Source organism: Pyxicephalus adspersus, chromosome 4, assembly GCF_032062135.1.
Source record: "Pyxicephalus adspersus chromosome 4, UCB_Pads_2.0, whole genome shotgun sequence".
In the NCBI taxonomy this organism is placed as follows: domain Eukaryota; kingdom Metazoa; phylum Chordata; class Amphibia; order Anura; family Pyxicephalidae; genus Pyxicephalus; species Pyxicephalus adspersus.
Genome location: NC_092861.1, coordinates 99,451,485 through 99,472,247, shown reverse-complemented (window position 1 = coordinate 99,472,247; position 20,763 = coordinate 99,451,485). Strand labels below are relative to the sequence as shown.

The following is a 20,763-nucleotide window of genomic DNA, read 5'->3' as shown; positions in this document are numbered from 1 at the left end:
ATGCCAGATACTAATGCCATCCACACTTGGTCTCAGAGCCCACCGCCTCCTACTGTTACTGATGCTGCCTGCCCAGTACCCAACTCTAGGTGCAAGATACTAATGCTGTTCACACTTGGTCTCAGAGCCAACTTCATGCATCTACTGCTTTTACTGATTCTGCCTGCCCAGTACCCAACTGTAGATGCCAGATACTAATGCCGTCCATACTTGGTCTCAGAGCCCACCGCCTCCTTCTGCTGTTACTGATGATGCCTGCCCAGTACCCAACGCCAGATGCAAGATACTAATGCCAGCCACACTTGGTCTCAGAGCCCACCGCCTCCTCCGCCTGCTGTTACTGCTGCTTCCTGCCCAGTACCCAAATCTAGATGACAGATACAAATGCTGTCCACACTTTGTCTCAGGGCCTAACGCTTCCTCCTCATGCTGTTACTGCTGCTGCCTGCCCACTACCCGACTCTAGATGCCAGATACTAATGTCTTCCACACTTGGTCTCAGAGCCCAAGAAAAAATTTTTTTTTTTCCTCCTGAATTTTTGCTGTCAAATCCAGTGATTTTCGGGTCGGGTCTACCCTAATTCGAACAGCCATATTCGGGTTGAATATAGGGATAACCCGAATTCGAACATCAACACTATTTATTACCCTCCAAATATCGATTAGCCCATGTAATTTTAAAAACAAGGAGAAATTGTAAATCTTTTTGGGGGATATTTATATTTTGTGAGAATAGATTTATCCAAATTACTCCTCTTGCTCTTACTGCTGCCGCCTGCCCAATGCCCAGTACCCAGTGTAGCTGACCAGCTAAAACCTGTCCTAGGTTATTAGTGCAGTATATTCTGTATACACCTAAACCTGCCAATAACCCCACTATACAGCTCATATGCTCATATGCTTAAGCTAGACACAGAGTTATCACTGTATTTTATGGTTGTGAATGTTTATAACAGTTATATATGCATTTTGTTAACATAGGCAGAAAAGGAAAATATATCTTTAAGAGTCATTATCTAGCTAGAAGAGGTAAGCCAATCACAGTGAGTCTTACACTATGCAGAGGCCTCAACCAATCACAACCAGCCTTACACTGTGTCTATGGGGAAATTCCCTAGCAAACCAGGCTGTATTCAGCGTGCTAACAGAGAAAGAGAAGAGAAGAGAAGAGAAGAGAAGAGAAGAGAAGAGAAGAGAAGAGAACTGCCAGAGTTCCAGCCAGAGAGTTTCAAAGAAGTAGACAAAAGGCCAAAAAAGTTCCACCATTATCATTACCAACAAACTAACCAACAACAAACAAACTAACCAACTTCAACTATCATTTTGTGATACCTCATTCAACACTTGTTTGTACATAGACTTTCTGCTGCAGAATCAGCAGTGTTATATGAAGAAAGTTTGAAGTTATTAAAGAAGTCATTTGAAGTATTTGGTGTGCTCTTTAAACCTACTACTTTTATGAAACGGTACTAGAGGAATTATAGAGTAAAGACAGTCTGATCAGACTAAAGAGAGACAGAGATAATAATTCTTCTAATGCCGCAGCTCACAAGGCACCTCATAGTGCTGCGCCTGCCACACCCAGCTCTAGATGCCAGACTAGACTCTTCTTTCCCCGCTGATTCCTCCAAGCACAATCTCTTTCATGTGGTTTCGCTATATAGTAGGTAGGGACAGATTGGAATCTCGTTTAATAATTCATAATACAAAGACGGATCTTTGAATGGAGTCTCCCAGGACGGCCACATACTTGTTGTGGAGAAGTCTCCGGACATCTGCAGAGCTAAACAACTTCATGGCTCAATGTGGTCATCCAGGACCTCTCGGTTCCCGTTACACATACCGGTGTCTCCCATCTCATCCCCCCCACAGTTACAGAGGGTCTGCTGTCCCACTTCTCAGTTCTGGGGTATCATACACAGGCGTGGTACTGGGCGTGGTACCGATGGATAAAGCAGAAGACGTGGCCTTCTATGTTCAATCACAAATTTTAGATTACACACTTGCATTACACACTTCAGGGTGTCATTAAAGATGCACTACACCAAGCTCTAGATGCCAGTTACTAATGCAGTCCACACTCCGTCTCAGGGCCTACTATGTAGTGAAAGCACATGAAAGGGAACGGGCTTGGTGGAATCAGAGGGGAAAGAAGACCTAGTTGAGCTTGAGTCTAGTCTGGCATCTAGAGCTGGGTACTGGGCAGTAGGCATGCGGCAGCAGTAAGAGCAGAAAGAGTGAGAGAAGTGTGGATGGCATTGTTAACTGGCATCTAGAGCTGGGTACTGGGAGGAGAAGATGGTGGGCCCTGAGACAGAGCAAGGACGGCATTAGTGGTTGAGGCCATCACTTATATGGACACTGTAGAAGCTGTAGCTATTGGAGACATTGCTGTGTAGGGGACTGCCTTTTCCTGTCTGCTAGCTGTAACTTTTTAAAATGCTGCATGGACAGCATTGGTAACTGGCATCTACAGCTGGGTACTGGGCAGGCGGCAGCAGTAACAGCAGGAGGAGGAGGTGGTGGGCCCTGAGACGGAGTGTGGACAGCATTTGTAACTGGCATCAAGAGCTGGGTACTGGGCAGGCAGCAGCAGTAACAGTATGAGGAGAAGGTAAGCCCTGAGAAGGATCAAGGAGGGCATTAAAGATTGAGGCCATCATCTACATGGACAATGTAGAAGCTCTAGCTACTGGATACATTGCTGTGTAGGGGACTGCCTTTTCCTATCTGCTAGCTGTAACTTTGTAAAATGCGGCATGGACAGCTTTGTTAACTGGCATCTATAGCTGGGTACTGGGCAGGCGGCAGCAGTAAAAGCAGGAGGAAGAGGTGGTGTGCCCTGAGACCAAGTGTGGACAGCAATTGGAAGTGGCATCTAGAGCTGGGTACTGGGCAGGCAGCAGCAGTAACAACATAAGGAGGAGTTAAGCCCTGAGACAGATCAAGGACGGCATTAAAGATTGAGGCCATCACCTACATGGACAGTGTAGAAGCTGTAGCTACTGGAGACAATGCTGTGTAGGGGACTGCCTTTTCCTACCTTCTAGCTTTAACTTAGTAAAATGCAGCATATACAGTTTACATTGTAAACTTGTATGTACAGCTGGGTACTGGGCAGCAGTAACAGCAGGAGGAGGAGGCAGTGGGTTCTGAGACAAAGCATGGATGGCATTAGTATCTGTCATATTGAGTTGGGTACTGGGCAGGCAACAACAGTAACAGCAGGAGGAGGAGGCGGTGGGCTCTGAGACAAAGTGTGGACGGCATTAGTATCTTGCATTTAGAGTTGGGTACTGGGCAGGCAGCAGCAGAAGGAGGAGGCAATGGGCTCTGAGACCAAGTGTGGGCGGCATTAGTATCTTGCATCTAGAATTGGGTACTAGGCAGGCAGCAGCAGGAGGAGGAGGCATTGGGCTCTGAGACCAAGTGTGGACAGCATTAGTATCTGTCATCTAGATTGTTGGGGCAAGCGGCAATCTGTCATCTAGTTGGGAACTGGGCAAGCGGCAGCATCAGTTAAAGCAGGAGGAGGAGGCGGTGGGCTCTGAGACCAAGTGTGGACAAAAAATAGTAACTGGCATCTAGATTTGGGTACTGGGCAGGCAGCAGCAGTAAAAGCAGGAGGAGGAGGAGGTGGTGGGCTCTGGTACCAAGTGTGGACAGTATTAGTGTCTTGCATCTAGAGTTGGGTACTGGGCAGGTAGCAGCAGTAACAGCAGGAGGAGACGGTGGGCTCTGAGCCCAAGTGTGGACAGCATAATTATCTTGCATCTAGAGTTGGGTACTGGACAGGCAGCAGCAGTAACAGCAGGAGGAGGAGGCTGTGGGCTCTAAAACCAAGTGTGGACCGGGTTAGTATCTGGCATCTAGAGTTGAGTAGTGGGCAGGCAGCAGCAGTAACAGCATGATGAGGAGGTGTTAGGCCCCGAGACGGAGTGTGGATGACATTAGTAACTGGCATCTGGAATTGCCAAGTACCTAACTCTAGATGCAAGGTACTAATGCCGTCCACACTCTGTCTCAGAGCCCACTGCATCAGTAACAGCAGGAGGAGGAGGAGGAGGAGGAGGAAGAGGCGGTGGGCTCTGAGACCAAGTGTGGACGGCATTAGTATCTTCCATCTAGAGTTGGGTACAGGGCAGGCAGCACCAGTAACAGCAGAAGGAGGCGGTGGGCTCTGAGACCAAGTGTGGAAGACATTAGTATCTGGCATCTAGAGTCGGGTAGTGGGCAGGCAGCAGCAGTAACAGCATGAGGAGGAAGCGTTAGGCCCTGAGACAAAGTGTGGACAGCATTTGTATCTGTCATCTAGATTTGGGTACTGGGCAGGAAGCAGCAGTAACAGCAGGCGGAGGAGGCGGTGGGCTCTGAGACCAAGTGTGGCTGGCATTAGTATCTTGCATCTGGCGTTGGGTACTGGGCAGGCATCATCAGTAACAGCAGAAGGAGGCGGTGGGCTCTGAGACCAAGTATGGACGGCATTAGTATCTGGCATCTACAGTTGGGTACTGGGCAGGCAGAATCAGTAAAAGCAGTAGATGCATGAAGTTGGCTCTGAGACCAAGTGTGAACAGCATTAGTATCTTGCACCTAGAGATGGGTACTGGGCAGGCAGCATCAGTAACAGTAGGAGGCGGTGGGCTCTGAGACCAAGTGTGGATGGCATTAGTATCTGGCATCTACAGTTGGGTAGTGGGCAGGCAGCAGCCTCAGTTACAGCAGGAGGAGGAGGCGGTGGGCTCTGAGACCAAGTGTGGATGGCATTAGTATCTGGCATTTACAGTTGGGTACTGGGCAGGCAGCAGCATCAGTAACAGCATGAGGAAGAGGCGTTAGGACCTGAGATGGAGTATGGACACTGGCATCTAGATTTGGGTACTGGGCAGGCAGCATCAGTATCAGCAGGAGGAGGAGGAGGAGGCGGTGGGCTCTAAACCAAGTGTGGACGGCGTTAGTATCCTCCATCTAGAGTTGGGTACTGGGCAGGCGGCAGGATCATTAACAGCAGGAGGAGGAGGCGGTGGGCTCTGGGACCAAGTGTGGACAGCATTAGTATCTTGCATCTAGAGTTGGGTACAGGGCAGGCAGCGGCAGTAATATCAGGAGGAGGTGGTGGGCTCTAAGACCAAGTGTGGAAGGCATTAGTATCTGGCATCTAGAGTTGGGTAATGGGCAGACAGCAGCAGTAACAGCATGAGGAGGAGGCGTTAGGCCCTGAGACAAAGTGTGGACAGCATTTGTATCTGTCATCTAGATTTGGGTACTGGGCAGGCAGCAACAGTAACAGCAGGTGGAGGAGGCGGTTGGCTCTGAGACAAAGTGTGGACGGCTTTAGTATCTTGCATCTAGCATTGGGTATTGGGCAGGCAGCAGCAGTATCAGCAGGAGGAGGTGGAGGAGGAGGTGGGCACTGAGACAAAGTTTTGACGGTGTTAGTATCTTGCATCTAGAGTTGGGTACTGGGCAGGCAGCATCAGTAAGAGCAGGAGGAGGAGGCGTTAGGCCCTGTGACGGAGTGTGGATGACATTAGTAACTGGCATCAAGAGCTGAGTACTGGGCAGGTCGCAGCAGTAACAGCAGGAGAAAGAGGTGGTAGGCCTTGAGAGGGAGCAAGGACTGCATTAGAGGTTAAAGCCATCACCTTGATGGACAGTGTGGAAGCTGTAGCTTTTGGAGACATGAATGGATGAATGAAATTCACACTGTCCATACCTACTATCTAGTGAAACTAGATAAAAGGGAATGGGCTTGGCGGAATTAGCGGGAAAATACAGACATTTTTCATCATTTGTGGATATCTAGCAAGTACTATCACAGTTAAATATCTCTATTTGATTTAGAGAAATACATAACATTTTAGGGGTTTTTGGATAGACACCAAGTGCTATCAGAATTAAATATCGGTATTTTGGGAGAGAAATACATACATTTTTATGGCTTTGGGGATATATAGCAAAGTGGGATCAGAATAAAATATGATTTTTTTTGGAGAGAAATATAGAATTTTTTTGGTCTTTAAAAAAAATTGGATTTGTATTGTTGGATTTGTATTGTTTGGAGAAAAATACGTAAATATGAGGATGAAAGATGTGAAGAAAGATGTGATTCAAAACAATGTGAAAGTCATGAAGATCCAGAGTTTGGCCATATACAATGATGTCATCCAGATAACACTGCACACCAGGTACATTACTGAGAATTAAACACATTAGTCTTTCAAAACAACTAGGTGCAGAAGCTAGGCCATAGGGTACACGTTTGAAATGGAACAAACCTTCGTGAGTAATAAATGCAGTGAGATCTCTACTTTCCTCATCCAGCAAAACTTGATGATATGCGCATTGAAGATCAAAAGTAGAAAAGAAGTTAGCTCCTGAGTTCTGAAAATACTTTCTCAATAAGTGGCAAGGGTTGACTATTTATAACAGCTTTATTTGATTCATGAATGTCTACACATAGTCTTATACCTACTGTTTTATTCATGGTCATCCCATTCTGATGCATCAATTTTCTCAATCATCATCTTGGTCTAGTAGTTTTTCCTTGAAAAACAACTTCCTGAACCTGTCTAGCAGTAGAATTACGGCAGATTTTTGCAAAGTGTCCCATTTTCTTACATTTGCGTCATCGTGCGTCCTTTGCAGGGCATGCAGCATTTGCTGTGTGGAACCACACCTGAAGCAGTATTTGTTTTATTTATGTACAGCTCTGCACTGCAGTTCAGGTGAATTTATTGGCACACCCTTGTAATGAGCCTGAATGTATGTAGAAGCTGTGACATGTATTTCAGATACAGAACACATGTCACAGCTCCTCTAGGGCTGCGGGAGTAATCAGGGGAGCGGAGGGTCAGCATAGCAGAGCTCCGCTGGCTGCTCTGCTCCCTGATTGGCTGAGGAAAGGGAAATCCTGATGATGCTTGAGCTGTTATCTGGGTTTCCTATTTCTCAGCCAATCACAGAGCACTAGAAATGAATGGGCACAAGTCTCCCCATTCATGTCTAGTGCTGAATGGCTGAGAAACGTAANTTTTTACATCTGTTTGGAGGCTGTAGAAGCTCTACACAGTGCTGAAAAAAACCCGAATTTTTCCTCCTATTGACTTTAATGGTGTTCGAATTCGATGTTCGACCACCCGAATTTTTTTGCTATATTCGAGCGAATAGCTGCCGAATCGAATAGTGAGCTATTCGACCAACACTAGTAATAAACCCTTAAAGGAGAGATTATTTTTATTACTCAGTGACTCACAAACTCTACTCCCAGATTGATCACATTCTTTTGCTGGTAACCTTGGTGCCTTTGGTGAAAAAACTAGTATCCTCTCTGACCATGACCCAGTCATTGTGCAATTGACTAGTTTGAAAAGGTCTAGTTCCTCTATCAAGTGGAGACATAATGAGAGCCTACTTGCTGATCCGTTGATGAAATACATCTGCATATCCAGAAAACTTCTTTACATTCAATAAATCTGCAGATACTTCCCCAGGTATTAAATGGGAAATTCACAAAGCCTGACAAATCTTTACTTCAATAATTTTTAAAGATGCAGTGATAAACCTGATAAACTTCCAGTCAACAAATTAAATCCTAGACCCAAAATTCATGTTTTCCCTAAAATCAAGCTGAAAAGAGGTAAATTATCACAGCACCATGAGAAAAGTTATGGCTCTGTTCCATGACTTTTACAATCAATTATATGGTAAATCTGATCCAATATTTCAACCTGATCTTGATGATTTCCTCAAAGGTTTCCTGAAAATAGGAGATTGGATGTGCGGGAAAGGTTTGGCTTTGATTATCTAACTAGTAAAAGAGAACTCCCAGCGAGAGAATATTTTAAATTTCAATAGATTAAGTCTTTGGTCTACTCCAAACTTAGAATGGCTTCCCCTCCTTATAGATCCACTTCTTTTGAAAGCTCCTGCCAATCTCTAGCAGATACGAGAGGCCAGATCTCTTTGCTATACTCAGATCTTGCTACTCCCAGTGCAAAACTTAAATACATGAATCAATAGGAACAGCCATGAAATACTTTTGGCTAAAGTCTCCCTGAATTCGTGGCCTGGTTGGAAGTCATTGCAAGGTTTTATTGAGGTGGTATCTGGGGCCAGACCGTATAGCAAAATACACTCAATATACAATTTCTCCTTCTTGTTTTAGAGGTTGTGTGTCTAGAGTCACTATGTTTATTAATATGCCCAAAAGCCCAAGTCAGCAGTTTTTAAATTGATCTTGAATGTCACTTCCTACAAAATCGATAAAGCCCCAGAATCTGCATTGTTTAGCAAATTGGATTGCCCTTTACCCACCTGCTCCAGAAAATTGATTAACCTGATTTATTAGCTGCTCAAATCTCTCTGGCAAAAGCTTGTAAACAACCTGATATTCTTCTTGATCCCATAGCTGCAAAATTGAACTGGATCATGGTCAATGATAAGTTATCTAGCATACTTACTGACAAAATGTAGAAATTTGAGCTCATCTGGTCTCCCTGGACTACAACTCTCTTTAATGCCTTTCCATCTGACAATCTATATTGCGTCCTTTTTTCTTTTTCTGGAATTTTACATGTAGGTCTCCTCCTTTTTTTTTTTCTTTCCCCTTTTCTTTTTGTCATGTTTCTCCCTGTTCCCCATTTGTCTCTTGTCTTTCTTCTGTTCCCCTCCCCTTCCTTTTTCTTCTTTTATATATATTTATATTTACTTTATATTCCCATTTAGTTGGATCAATAAATTAATGTTTTTTCCTTCTCCGTATGTGACATTTTCTGGTTACCCCACACTATGTATGCTCTTTATTTTTTTCTTCTTATACTTCAGTGTATATTGCTTTACTCAATGCCAGAATTGTTCAATGTTCATTGTTTGGAAAGTATTTTATTCTTTTTTTTTTTTTTTTCTTTCGGTTTCATCCACCTGTTTTGTAACCTATTGTTTATTTCAAATTTTTCAAGAAAAAGATTGAAATACGGAATATGTTAGATAGGTGAGGGATCTAACACTACATCCAGAATCTGACATTTATTTTCATTAACTTTAAAATATGCTATTTTCCCAAACATCCCAAATATTAAAAATTGAGGACAGGGAATGTTCTAGTTTTGTTAGGAACAAAATTACACATTATCAAAACTTCTTAAATGTTGTTTTACTTAAAATTTTCATATACATAAAGCTCAATTTTTTGGGATGATCAATAATGGCAATGCCCTGGATTTTGACATTACTTCTAATGGTTACTGCAAGGGGCTTCATAGCAAGCACAAATATGAGAGGGGGAAAGATGGCAGCCTTGCCTTATGACATTTGTTATGGGGAAGTATTTTGACAGGGTATTAGATGTATAGACTTGTGTAGAAGGCATAATTTATAGTGCCTTAAATGCATTACAAATGGGGCCCTCAAAGCTATATTTAGTGAGTACACTAAATAAATAAGCCCAATCTATCCTGGCCTCAAAGGCCTTCTATGCATCTAACATTTACTTCACTGAGTGAATTCAATGTACTTCAGCATATCTCATCAGATTGGGCATGCGCGGGGAGCCGGGTGTCACTCAAAGGGGGAGAAACCTGCCCAGAGTGACATCATAATGACATTAACCCCACCCACTATCCTATCGCAGATATGAGCCTGCAATGGGAGAGTGGGCAGGTTGTGTCCAGGGGGTGCACCGCCCAGAGCCACGGACCACCAAAATTTTCTCGCGGAAATACTGAGACCAAATGTGGTACTAGAATAACTTGAAATTGTTTATAGTATTTATTCATAAACCCATCAAGACCAGGCTATTTGTATGCAGAGGGAGATTGGTTGCTTTTTCATATTCTTTCATCTGAAAAGGGGAAATTAGGGGTTATTGGGAGTGATTTAGCCTTGGAAGATTAAATTTAGGTTTAGAATATGAACTATAGTATTCTGGGTTGGTTGCTTCACTTGCAGAGTATCTTTTAGATTGTATTGACAACTGCCCTATTTAGAAAACAAATTCTAGCCTTTTTTATCCATTTTTTGCTTTAAGTTGGGCTGCCAACAGCTTGCTTGCTTTAATGCCCTGTTAGTATAGCTCAGGGGTCTGCAACCTGCGGCTCCGGAGCCGCATGCGGCTCTTCAGCCTCCTTGTTGTGGCTCCCTTCGGCTGCCGCGGGGAGATCTCTGATGGGGGATCCCCTTCCTCCCAAGACACTGCGGAGGCTGTGTTATGTTTTGCGGCTCCAGACTATTTTTCTTTAGTGGAAGAGGAGGCAAAATGGCTCTTTTGATAGTAAAGGTTGCTGAGCCCTGGTATAGCTGAATAGTAAGTATAGGTTCAGTCTCTGAATGTAGTTCCCATAAGAAGATAATAGAAGCAACTGTATTTCCTGTCTATAGTGCAGTATCTCCACATCTAGAAAAAAAAGTAGCATATTTATTCTGGCACACTAGATATCTAATTTTGCTGGTAAGATCCTTCAATTGCTGCATCCTTGGTTTCCTTTTTACATCCATAAGGCTGCCCTTTTGTATTAAATAAGTTTATATTCACGACCATAGCTGCTACAGTAACTTTTTATTGTTTCTACTTTGAGAGCAGATCTTTTAGGTTATTTGGCATGGTAAAAAGCATATGTAAATGTATAGTTTTGTAGCCAGACTATGTTGGTATGCTGAAGTGATCTGATGGAACTTTGGCAAAAGTCTTTGTAATGTCACCATAAACATGAAAATATTCAGAAACAGACAAACCTGAAAAAACTGAAAGTATTCAGCATAGGTCCCAGTGACAGCATCTTACAACTTAACTAAAATTTCTGAGGATATACACACATCCGCTCTATGTATTAATGGCGTATATGTGATATCTGTTATCAGAGATCACCTTGGGAAATCTCCACTGTCAGTGTATCAGCTACATACACAAATATATATTTGCTCTGCCCTTTCAGTTATCTTTGCTGATCTGCATTCTCTGTCTGAGGACCTTGAAAACTGGTCAATAAGTAGTGATGAGCGAAATCAGAAATTAACACAAAAATGCAAAAATTTCAGTGAAATGCAATTTTTTTTACAAATTCTGGATGTGAAATGATCGCAATTTATACGGTTCCAGAGAAATGAGTGCAGCAGCACTGCAAAGTTACTAACAGGAATGGCAAAAACAGCAGTCACTGGAAATCTACTGTAGTGTTTTCTTCTAGGTGTAAAGGTTTTTGAAAAGCTGCAAAGCTCTGTTTTTTTCTCTAACACATTCCCTACCCCCATCAACAGAAATAATCAAAATAAGAGGGAAACTCCTAGTTTGGATTTGATAGGGAAGAAAGAGCTGAATTCCAAATGGCTGCTGGGGGTGGGGGAGCTGTACATGCTCAGTATGCTGTGCAGTGACACATGAAGAAACTCTGTTGGTTGAAAAACAGTGCCTCTAATGCATTTTTTGCATGGTGTAAAAGCCATTTTCTAATTATTATTATTATTATTATTAATAAACAGGATTTATATAGGGCCAACATATTACGCAGCGCTGTACATTAAATAGGGATTGCAAATGACAGACTAATACAGACAGTGATACAGGAGGAGAGGACCCTGCCACAGATTTGGCAGATTGGGAGACGTACCATATACAATATCAGATGAGGGTTGCAGGGGAAAACAATTGCAAACACAGTGCTGAGGTTTGGCAGAATGGGAAACGTACCATATACAATATCAGATGAGGGTTGCAGGGGAAAACAATTGCAAACACAGTGATGTCAGTTACTGTATAAAATTCTCACTATGAGTTAATCACAAACAAAAATAAAAGAAACATTATGGAGCCTAGTTTTTCATTAACTTCTGGAGAAAGCTGTGCTTTGATATGCAAAATGAAACAGGTGCACTGTTTGTCCTGGTTGTTAAAAAGTTACATGATGTTACAGATCAGCTCAGCTCATAGGATCATTCACAACCTCAGCTGTGTTTAGCAAAAGATTTCTTTTGCAAGTCATGCGAATCACTCCCTCCCCCCTACCAAGCTTCTGTCCTGCATATGAACAAGCAGGAAAGCCCTGTTCATACCTAGGAAACGTCTGTATGTTGGATGTCCTCAACCTGGGGACTACCTGTATTGCCCAATCACAGGCTGGGGCAGAGAAGTGTCCAGGGTTTCTTGAAATACTGCTGAAGAAAAAGGTCAGATTACTGCATCAGCAGTTTTTAGGGGATTATGGATCCCTAATATTTCACATTTATTGTTTTTGTAATTCATTTACTATTCTATATGAGATTATTAATCAATAGTTCTATGCTTTCTTGTGTTAAAAATAGAAAAGATGTGCCAGTTGAGGCATGAATGTTTCTTCATCAGGAAAGATGTCAGGGGTAATAGGGTGTTTTTCACCAGGTAAACATACTAAACAACAGAACAACAAAAGCTTAACAAAATTGAACATTGTCTTAATTCCCAACACAACACTTTTGATAAGGTAATGCAGGTTTATCAGGTGATGGTATATCATCTTCAGCTAGTGCTGTGGGGCTTCATCCAAAATGAAGACTAATATCAGTGTTTATGGTTGTTTTAATGGTGATCCATAGGTGTGCATGGAAAAAAAAGGATAATTTTTCTCAATTTGTTATGTGAAATATTATGTTTCTGAAGGAATACCCTTATTTGTAGTTAACCCTTAGCATAGTGGGATACATAAGGATAAATGTAATTTGTTTCCTAACCAAAGCCCATCAGATTGAATACCTTACAGAGTTTTAAAACTTGTATTGCATATTCAGACAAAATTAGGATCTTATGCCCATGGACCATATAGGTTATTTTGGGTTTGTTTTGCTTTTGCATGTTTCACAGAAGAATAGACAGCAGGCATTGAATGAGTCTGGGGAGGATCATGTTTATTGGGCCCAACCTTTAACTACAGAATCTAACAATATCTGTGAATGTGCACTCAAAGACTGGTGAACTGGGGGTTGATCCTTCATGACGGGGATTAGCTGAAAAAAATGCAAACTTTTGTAAAACTGATTTTGTTTGGAAAATATTGTAAGCTCTTTGTGGCAGGGTCCTCTCCTCCTGTATCACTGTCTGTATTAGTCTGTCATTTGCAATCCCTATTTAATGTACAGCGCTGCATAATATGTTGGCGCTATATAAATCCTGTTTATTAATAATAATAATAATAATAACATCATGCTTCCTAACAATATGTTGAGACAAACATCTGTCCTAATTGCATTTTTTTTACAATAATGTACCAGTTCCGACTTACATACAAATTTAACTTAAGAACAAACCTATAGTCCCTATCTTGTATGTAACCCCCGGCACTACCTGTATGGAGAAGTAGCAGTCTGCTCAGGTGCTCATGTCACATATCAGTAGAGGTGCATGTAATACACCCAGGTAGCTACTAGTCTGACTGCCTCTCCCAGTCTATGTTCTGAAATACACAAGTCTAAAGGAGGCTAATACCAAGTCAAATTCAGGTACATGTGCTACTTGCATTCAAAATACATTTAATATTTATTTGATGAATACGTAGATGCATTAAAAAATAAAAGTAGTTTGTACATATCTGCTATACCTGTACATATTTTATGCAGTGAGTACAGAAAAAAATATTGACTTACCAGATATTCTAACTGGATTAAAAACACAATGCTTGTACTGCATTTAAATTCTTACCAGTGTTTTCAACCCTGCTTACTGGAATATAAAACCCTGTCTCTCTGCCACCCCTCTTTTTGGGTAAAAGCCTTCTCCTACACTTTTTCTAGAAAAAGGAACTATAGTCCCAGAGTGCATGTCAATTAGAAATGAGTCCCTAGCAACTGCTACTCCAAAAAAAAATTCAAGCTTGGTCATGATGTCACATACAGTAGGAAGAAGATTTTTATGGGAAGAGAAAGGGAGCTCTAGGGGTCAATGACATGAATCAATGTATGGACATAACACTTTATTCTAGAATTTGTACATCTGCCCACAGTTTAACTTTAACACTAACAGAGAAAGTAGTGCGGCCCATTTTGGCTTATGGAAAGCAAACCAACAGTTTACTTTTTCTTCCAAAAGAACTTTTAGTTTAAATCAATTACATTTGAGATGCATCAAAACCACATTTGTGCTAATTCTTACAGCTAGTTTTCTTTTTAAAGCAGCCATTGTCTGAACAAAAAAATAATTCTCCTGTTAGTATGCTGTAAAAAGATCCTTGTTGTTTGTGTGGAAGCAGCAGTCTCTCCACAAGGGTCCAGTATGCTTTCTGATTAAACTTTTCTATGAAAGGGGGGCTTGGCTTCCTGGTTGTGGAAACTATTGGTCTGCAATATGGGATGCCAGATCTCTTCCAAGAAATTACTGGGTCCATAAATCACTTTTTCTCTATAGTCTGCTGGCAGAGACATTTTTTTTTACTCAGACTGTGGCCCCTTTTTAAAGAAAAAGCTGTCAGACTTTTGTTATTTTATTCATTTAGGTGATTTCAGTTTCACTTTGATACCCTCCTGCCAAAAACATTTTAATTACTTCTTTTAGTTTTGAATAAAGGTGTCAGGTTTTATTGATGTCCCTATTAAGAAGAATCACTTTTCACCATTCCCTACACCATTTAAATTTTTTTCTGTTTTAGTTGTACAGAATGTCTTTTTACTCCAGCATCTATGTACAAGAAAATATATTTTTCCAGTACTGAACGTTTAAAGTACTCAGAATGAAATCTGATTTTTAACTGGCTACTGCAGACTTTTTTGAGGGCTGTTGCTCACATTCCTTACATTTAATTTATTAATGTTGATGAACAATATATAAAGCAGAACTGAATCACTTAGCATGCAAAAAGCCTAAAAAATTATTGTACTATTTAAAAGTATTTAATATATCTTACCAGGGGGTAAACCAAACTACTAAAATGCAGAAAAACACAAATAACAACCTAGAGCACAGCAGCATTCAGCTATGGGTACAACTGAGATGTTAAACTGAGATCTGTAGTTTGGCACAAATTCAAAATGCAGCCCAGCTGTGTTGTGGTGTTTTTTCAGGGAACACTTTGTAATGCTGTGTAAAGTCTTTATTTTAAGAATAAATTTAATCAGGGCAACGATACGTGATCATATACCATGATTTTTTTTATAGATTATATTATTTACAATTTGCCTAATGCAAACTCAATTGTTTAATCAATAGCACAGAATACAATCAGTCATAAAATAATTCACATTGATCAAACATCTGAAATAATTTTATGAACAGGAAAATATCTACAAATCCCGGAAAAGCAAACGGTTTACTCACCATAGGTCACTTCTGCATGGTTTGGGTTATGCTTTTGAGGACAGCTCTGTCTCTGATGGAGATGCATGTGAGGAGAGTGGTGAGACTGCAGCCCTCCTTCAGCTCAATGCTCTTGGGCTAGAACTGTCATTTGCTACTCATTAGTCTTGAAGGCATGAGGAAGTAATGTACTCCTCTTGTTACATAACCTTCAGACTCTGCAGTCAAAGCTTTTTGCGCACGTCAATAGGCAGCACAACATACACACTGAACAAGGCCCTGTCTTCCTCTCCCTCAGATCACATCCTTAGAAAGTTAATGTCAGAGTATTATTATTATGACAGACAGTACAATTGCAAACAAATCTGTGACACAACATAAATTGACCGAAACAGAATTTATTATAATCATTTTTTTTTACAGGGACATTAGCTGTTTAAATACTGAAAAGCTTCAATTGTAGCTTACCCAATTAATAGATACTCCCCTCTTCCTTTTTTATTACTGCACTGCACCACACCTTTGACCTTAACAGACACTGCTAGATCATTTGAATGTGTTGACCTGTAAAACATTATTCAATGTACTTGAAGCTCAGAGATGAAATGCATATAAAAGGGCAACTGATCATTAACACAAACATCACTTTTTAAACTATGTAAACTATGTAATGCATTATAGCATCCTTTGCTGTAAAGCATTTCTGACACAATGGGAGCTTATTCCTGAAATCATCTGTGGCATGCCTTCTGCAAAGCTAAACTTGTTTAAAGTAAATTTTGTAAATACATTCATACAGAAAGGTTTGAAGTAAATGAAAAGAGGCAGACTGTAAAAAAAAAAAAAAGAAGAAGAAGCCCTTTCAACTAGATAAAAGACGTGGTAAAGTGAGGCTCTCTCTCTTCTGTTTACATAGACGGGCTCCTTCTTTGAGTATATGCCAGTCTATACCATACATTTTCAATTTGTCTGCTGTCCTCTAAGGATTTAGAAGTGACTTAGCATCAGTTACATCAGTGCAAGAAGACTGTAGGGGATTGGATGTCACAGGCACATCTGTAGCACTAGATTTTAAATCCCCTGCATCTGGGAAACGGACCTGGCAAGGGACATAGACAGTGAATTTAGGTGAGCATAACTTGATTTTTATTAATTAAGAGTGGAGATTCAAGGAAGGAATGGGGGATGAGTAATTAATTCTTGCCTAGAGATGTAGTTTAATATTACAGTGTCTGGTAGTGACATAGGGCCCAGCGGCTAAAACCAAAGCACACATCTGAGGACCAGACATTTGAAATATCTGCAACTGATAGATGCTGAACATATGGCCAACATATGACAAAACCAGTTGCTGCCAAATAAAAGGTTAATAGCCATCTTTTATTGGATACCTACAATGGTCCATAGCAATAGTCACCAGCGAGATTGGATAATGTTTTCCCAAAGGAGTACCAATCTTTTACTGGGAAGATACAAGCATGAAAAAAGTTGATAACTGTAAATTTGAAGGGGGTTAGGTTGTGGTCAGAAAGCGGAAATGGTGAGTTGTAAAGGTGGGTTAGGTTGTTGAGTTTGGAAAATACCAGGTCTAATGTGTGTCCTGGGATGTGTGTGGGGCCATTTATGTTCTGTGTGAGTTCAAAGGAGGTGGTAATTGAGAGCAGTTCAAAGCAGGTGACAATAGAGAGCTGGAGAAGGATTGTTGGGGTCGTCTACTGCAACATTAAAGTCACCAAGAATGAGGGTGGGCAGATCATGGGAAAAAATATGTGCCAAGAGGCAAAGTTATCCAAAAATTGTGAATCTGGGCTGGAAAGGTGGTAGACAACAGCAACAATGAGGGGTAGGGGCAGAAAAGACAGACAAAATGCAGGTCAAAAGAGGTGAAAATGAGAGAGGACTGGGTAGGAAGGACTCTGTACGTGCAGTTAGGGGAAAGAATAAGACCCACACCACCACCTACTCTGTTGCCAGGTCTAAGGCTATGTGACATTCAGGCCTCTATAAGAGAGTGCAGCAGCAGAAGTAGAGTCTGAGGAGGAAAGCCAAATTTCGGTGAAAGCCAGTAAGTTTAGAGATTTAGAGAGGAGAATATTTTGGATGGAGGTTAGTTTATTGCTAACAGACCTGGAGAAAAGAGGTAAGAACCTATGTTTTGGGTGAATGGGAATGAGATTAAAAGCAGGGAGTGTCTTACTGAAAGGGTATAGAAGGGATAATCTGTGTGTGTGTGTATGTGGAGGGGGGGGGGGGGGGGGGTTGGGTGAGATGTCACCAGCAAGTAGCAGTAGAGAAAAAAAAAAGCAGGAGTACAGACAGAGAATGCAAAAGACTGGGGAAGACGAGAGAGAAAAGAACTGGCAAAGAGAATACAGGGTGAATGATACATTGTAACAAATGATGGTAAATCATAGGAGTACCTTTGACAATGTGGCAACTTGTATGCTGTCCTTTTCATGACTTGCCAGGTTATAGTGATTATAAGTTTGTCCTAATACAGGTAGTCCCCGGATTTACATACGAGATAGGGACTGTAGGTTTATTCTAAAGCTGCGTACACACTTCCAATTTTTATCGTTCAAAATGAACGACGAACGAACGATCGATTGGGAAAAAATCGTTCGTAAAAAAAGTAACCAACGACGCCGACGAACGAGGAAAGTCGTTGGAAATGAACGACCGGACCGGCGGATCGGATTGGACGACGATCGTTGACCATCGTTCGTGTGTACGATCTACGAACGATCGTGTCGTTATCTGTATGTACAGGATCGGTGCTATACGATCGTTCGTAGATATCGTGCAGGATCGTTCGTCGTTCGTTTTGTGTGTACGTAGTACGTAGCTTTAGGTTGAATTTGTATTGTCAGGTTCTTTTCTGGGGTCTCCAAACGGACCATCAGAGATAAGATAGTAGATCCTAATTAAGAAGATTTATTGTTGCAACACAGAAAATCAAATGCTTAGCAGGTAAAGCAAAGAGATTCTAACTAAAACCAGGTAATACATCAATCTTTATAGGCATACAGAATCACTCCTGAATGGGGGGGCTTTACCCGTTATTTAATTGTCATTAAACAGTTTGTCCAATAACATGTAACCAGAAGTCCACATAAGCATAAAAGTTCACAAACAGTTAATGGGGTGGATAAACCACGTGTCTAGCACTTTTGTCACAGAAATGACTGTCTACCATCTTGGATTCTGGTTCAGGCTGGTATTAACCACAAGGATCTCCTATCACCCTTCAAGCCCATTCTGTGCTCAGCTTTCAGGGTCATCTCGCTGATTGTTTCTGTTGCAGCTAGTCTCTGAAAACAATCAAACAAAGCAGTAACTATTCTTCATAGAAGCAGAGTATATTTTATATGCTATATACAGACCCCTATATTTTTTCTCATTCCCTCCTTTTGACCATATTTGAGGATCAAACTCTATCTTTCCCTCCTATCTATGATGCAGAAGATTCACAGTGCTACATTCACCTCCTGGATGGAGAGCCCCTCTTTTCCAGGATGTGAATCTCGCATAGAATCAGAGGAGTATTCTCATTCACAACATTTATGTCATCATATCTGTCCCTGTCTGGCTCTTGATTTATATTGAATATCTTGAAGGTCAGCTTTTCTATGACAATTGGGTCTGCATACATTTCACTAACTGCAATACATCTGGCAATAAACACACATTTAAAAAGCATTTACACAATTAGAAGGAATAATATAAATCAGCATATATATATAATAAGAACAATTAAATCAGCTCCTTTTTGTAGAAAAACTATCCAAGCAAAAACATTTCCAGACCATTATTTCCACATAAAAAGCATTATGGGTCCATGCGTATAGACATTTGTCAGACTTGGGGTAACATGGGAACTAGGGGGAGCTACAGCCTGCACAGAAGTGGTGTGAGCCCTGTGAAGGGCCAAGGCGTAGAGTCTAAGCAGTAACCAGATACAAATACTGAATTAGGCAACAGGTGTAGAGGAGCTACTCAGCAGAGCTAGAGGACTCTGCACTAGTGGAAACACAATGCACAAATGCTAAGTGTTGTGTCTGAGCTAGCTATATTGCCAGGGATGATTAAGAGGCTGTTTTCTGATTGGCTAGCGGGTTGGGCGAAACTGAAAAAACTTGAGAGCAGGCATGCCCAGAGTTAGTACTGCCTGCATGCGCAGGAGAGAGGCGACTGCACTTTAGCGAGGAAGAGGTAAGTGTGAGAACATTGGCAAGTTCACTTTATTAGTGAAGGAGCGCATTAAATCTGCAAATATAATACAATATAAAAGCAGGATAGGCCAAAGCACTAAACAACATATTAATATATATTCTCCAAATTTTCATCCTTTTTCTGACATAGCTATAAAAATTGGAGTTATACTTTCTTAAATTTGCACAATTTGACCGTTTTTCTAATCTTAACCAAATTCCAAATATACAATTCTTTATTCTCGTAACTTTCTGGTGCAATTAAAAAAACAAATGGTTGGTCTGTAGGCAATAAACGGTAAATAAAATAAAATGTAACAGTCATAACATAAAAAAGAATTCAAAGTTTACTCATCTTTTGTTGGTGATTGAACTTTCTTGCAGCATCTGGGTGTAGCCATGTCTCTTTTACATGTAATCTATCAGTTTTGATAGGAATCAGGAGCACAAGTAGATCTTGACTTTGGGATTCCAAGCTGCATTTTGTAAAGCTGTTCATCAGGACACAATCTCCTGACTTCAGACTGCATATACCAGGATTCTGCAATAGAAGAAACACTTTTGCACATACATTAGTTCTCAAATAAAGATTACACTTATCCAGACAAATCAATATTGTACTGAGCTTCTTACTTATATGACAGTTATAAACCCATCTTTGTATAATTTGTGATAGTTTACTTTTATAATCACACAATTGAATCTTTCTACTTTTACTAAACTCAGAGTGATACCAGATACATACTTGTTTTATATTTAATCTGATGTGTTTTGTACATCATCTGACCTATGAAATGGGTCACTCTATCTAACTATAAGATTTTTTTAAACTTTATACCTACACAACAATTTCAGTAAAACCTTTTCCCTGATGCTTTGGCAGTTTCACTGCTTACTGGCCAAGCCTTTTTGTTTAGAAACATATTTACACAAAGTAGTTTATACACAACTACCACTCCTAAATTTAGGATAGAAGATCTGCAGGCACTGAAATACCGTGTTTCCCCGAAAATAAGACACTGTCTTATATTTTTTTGGGCTTCCAAAAACACACTATGGTCTTATTTTCAGGGTAGGTCTTATATACTTTTTTTAATGAAAAAAAACACTTACCATATTCATGTATGAATATGGCCATAAAAAAAAGGCACATTTTGAAGTGGTTAACGTATTAAGGTGCTTTAACACTGATCCACAGATGCAGCACAGTGCACCAGAAAAGATACGGTAACCCAAAGGTGCACTGTACAGCATCTGTGGATCTGTGTAAAATCAGCACTCAGTGGATGTGGCCGGGGCAAT

General features: G+C 40.9%; 1 protein-coding gene across 1 annotated transcript in view; it reads right to left on the bottom strand.

The window, feature by feature from the left end:
- ARHGEF33 (Rho guanine nucleotide exchange factor 33) overlaps positions 1 to 15,342 on the bottom strand; it is a 311,282-nt gene extending 295,940 nt beyond the window's left edge. Inside the window, exon 1 of the mRNA XM_072410237.1 lies at positions 15,272 to 15,342. Within this exon, the coding sequence (XP_072266338.1) occupies positions 15,272 to 15,338 (67 nt within the window). The 5' untranslated portion in view covers positions 15,339 to 15,342. The remainder of the gene's footprint in view (positions 1 to 15,271) is intronic.
- Between the last annotated feature and the right edge of the window lie 5,421 nt (positions 15,343 to 20,763).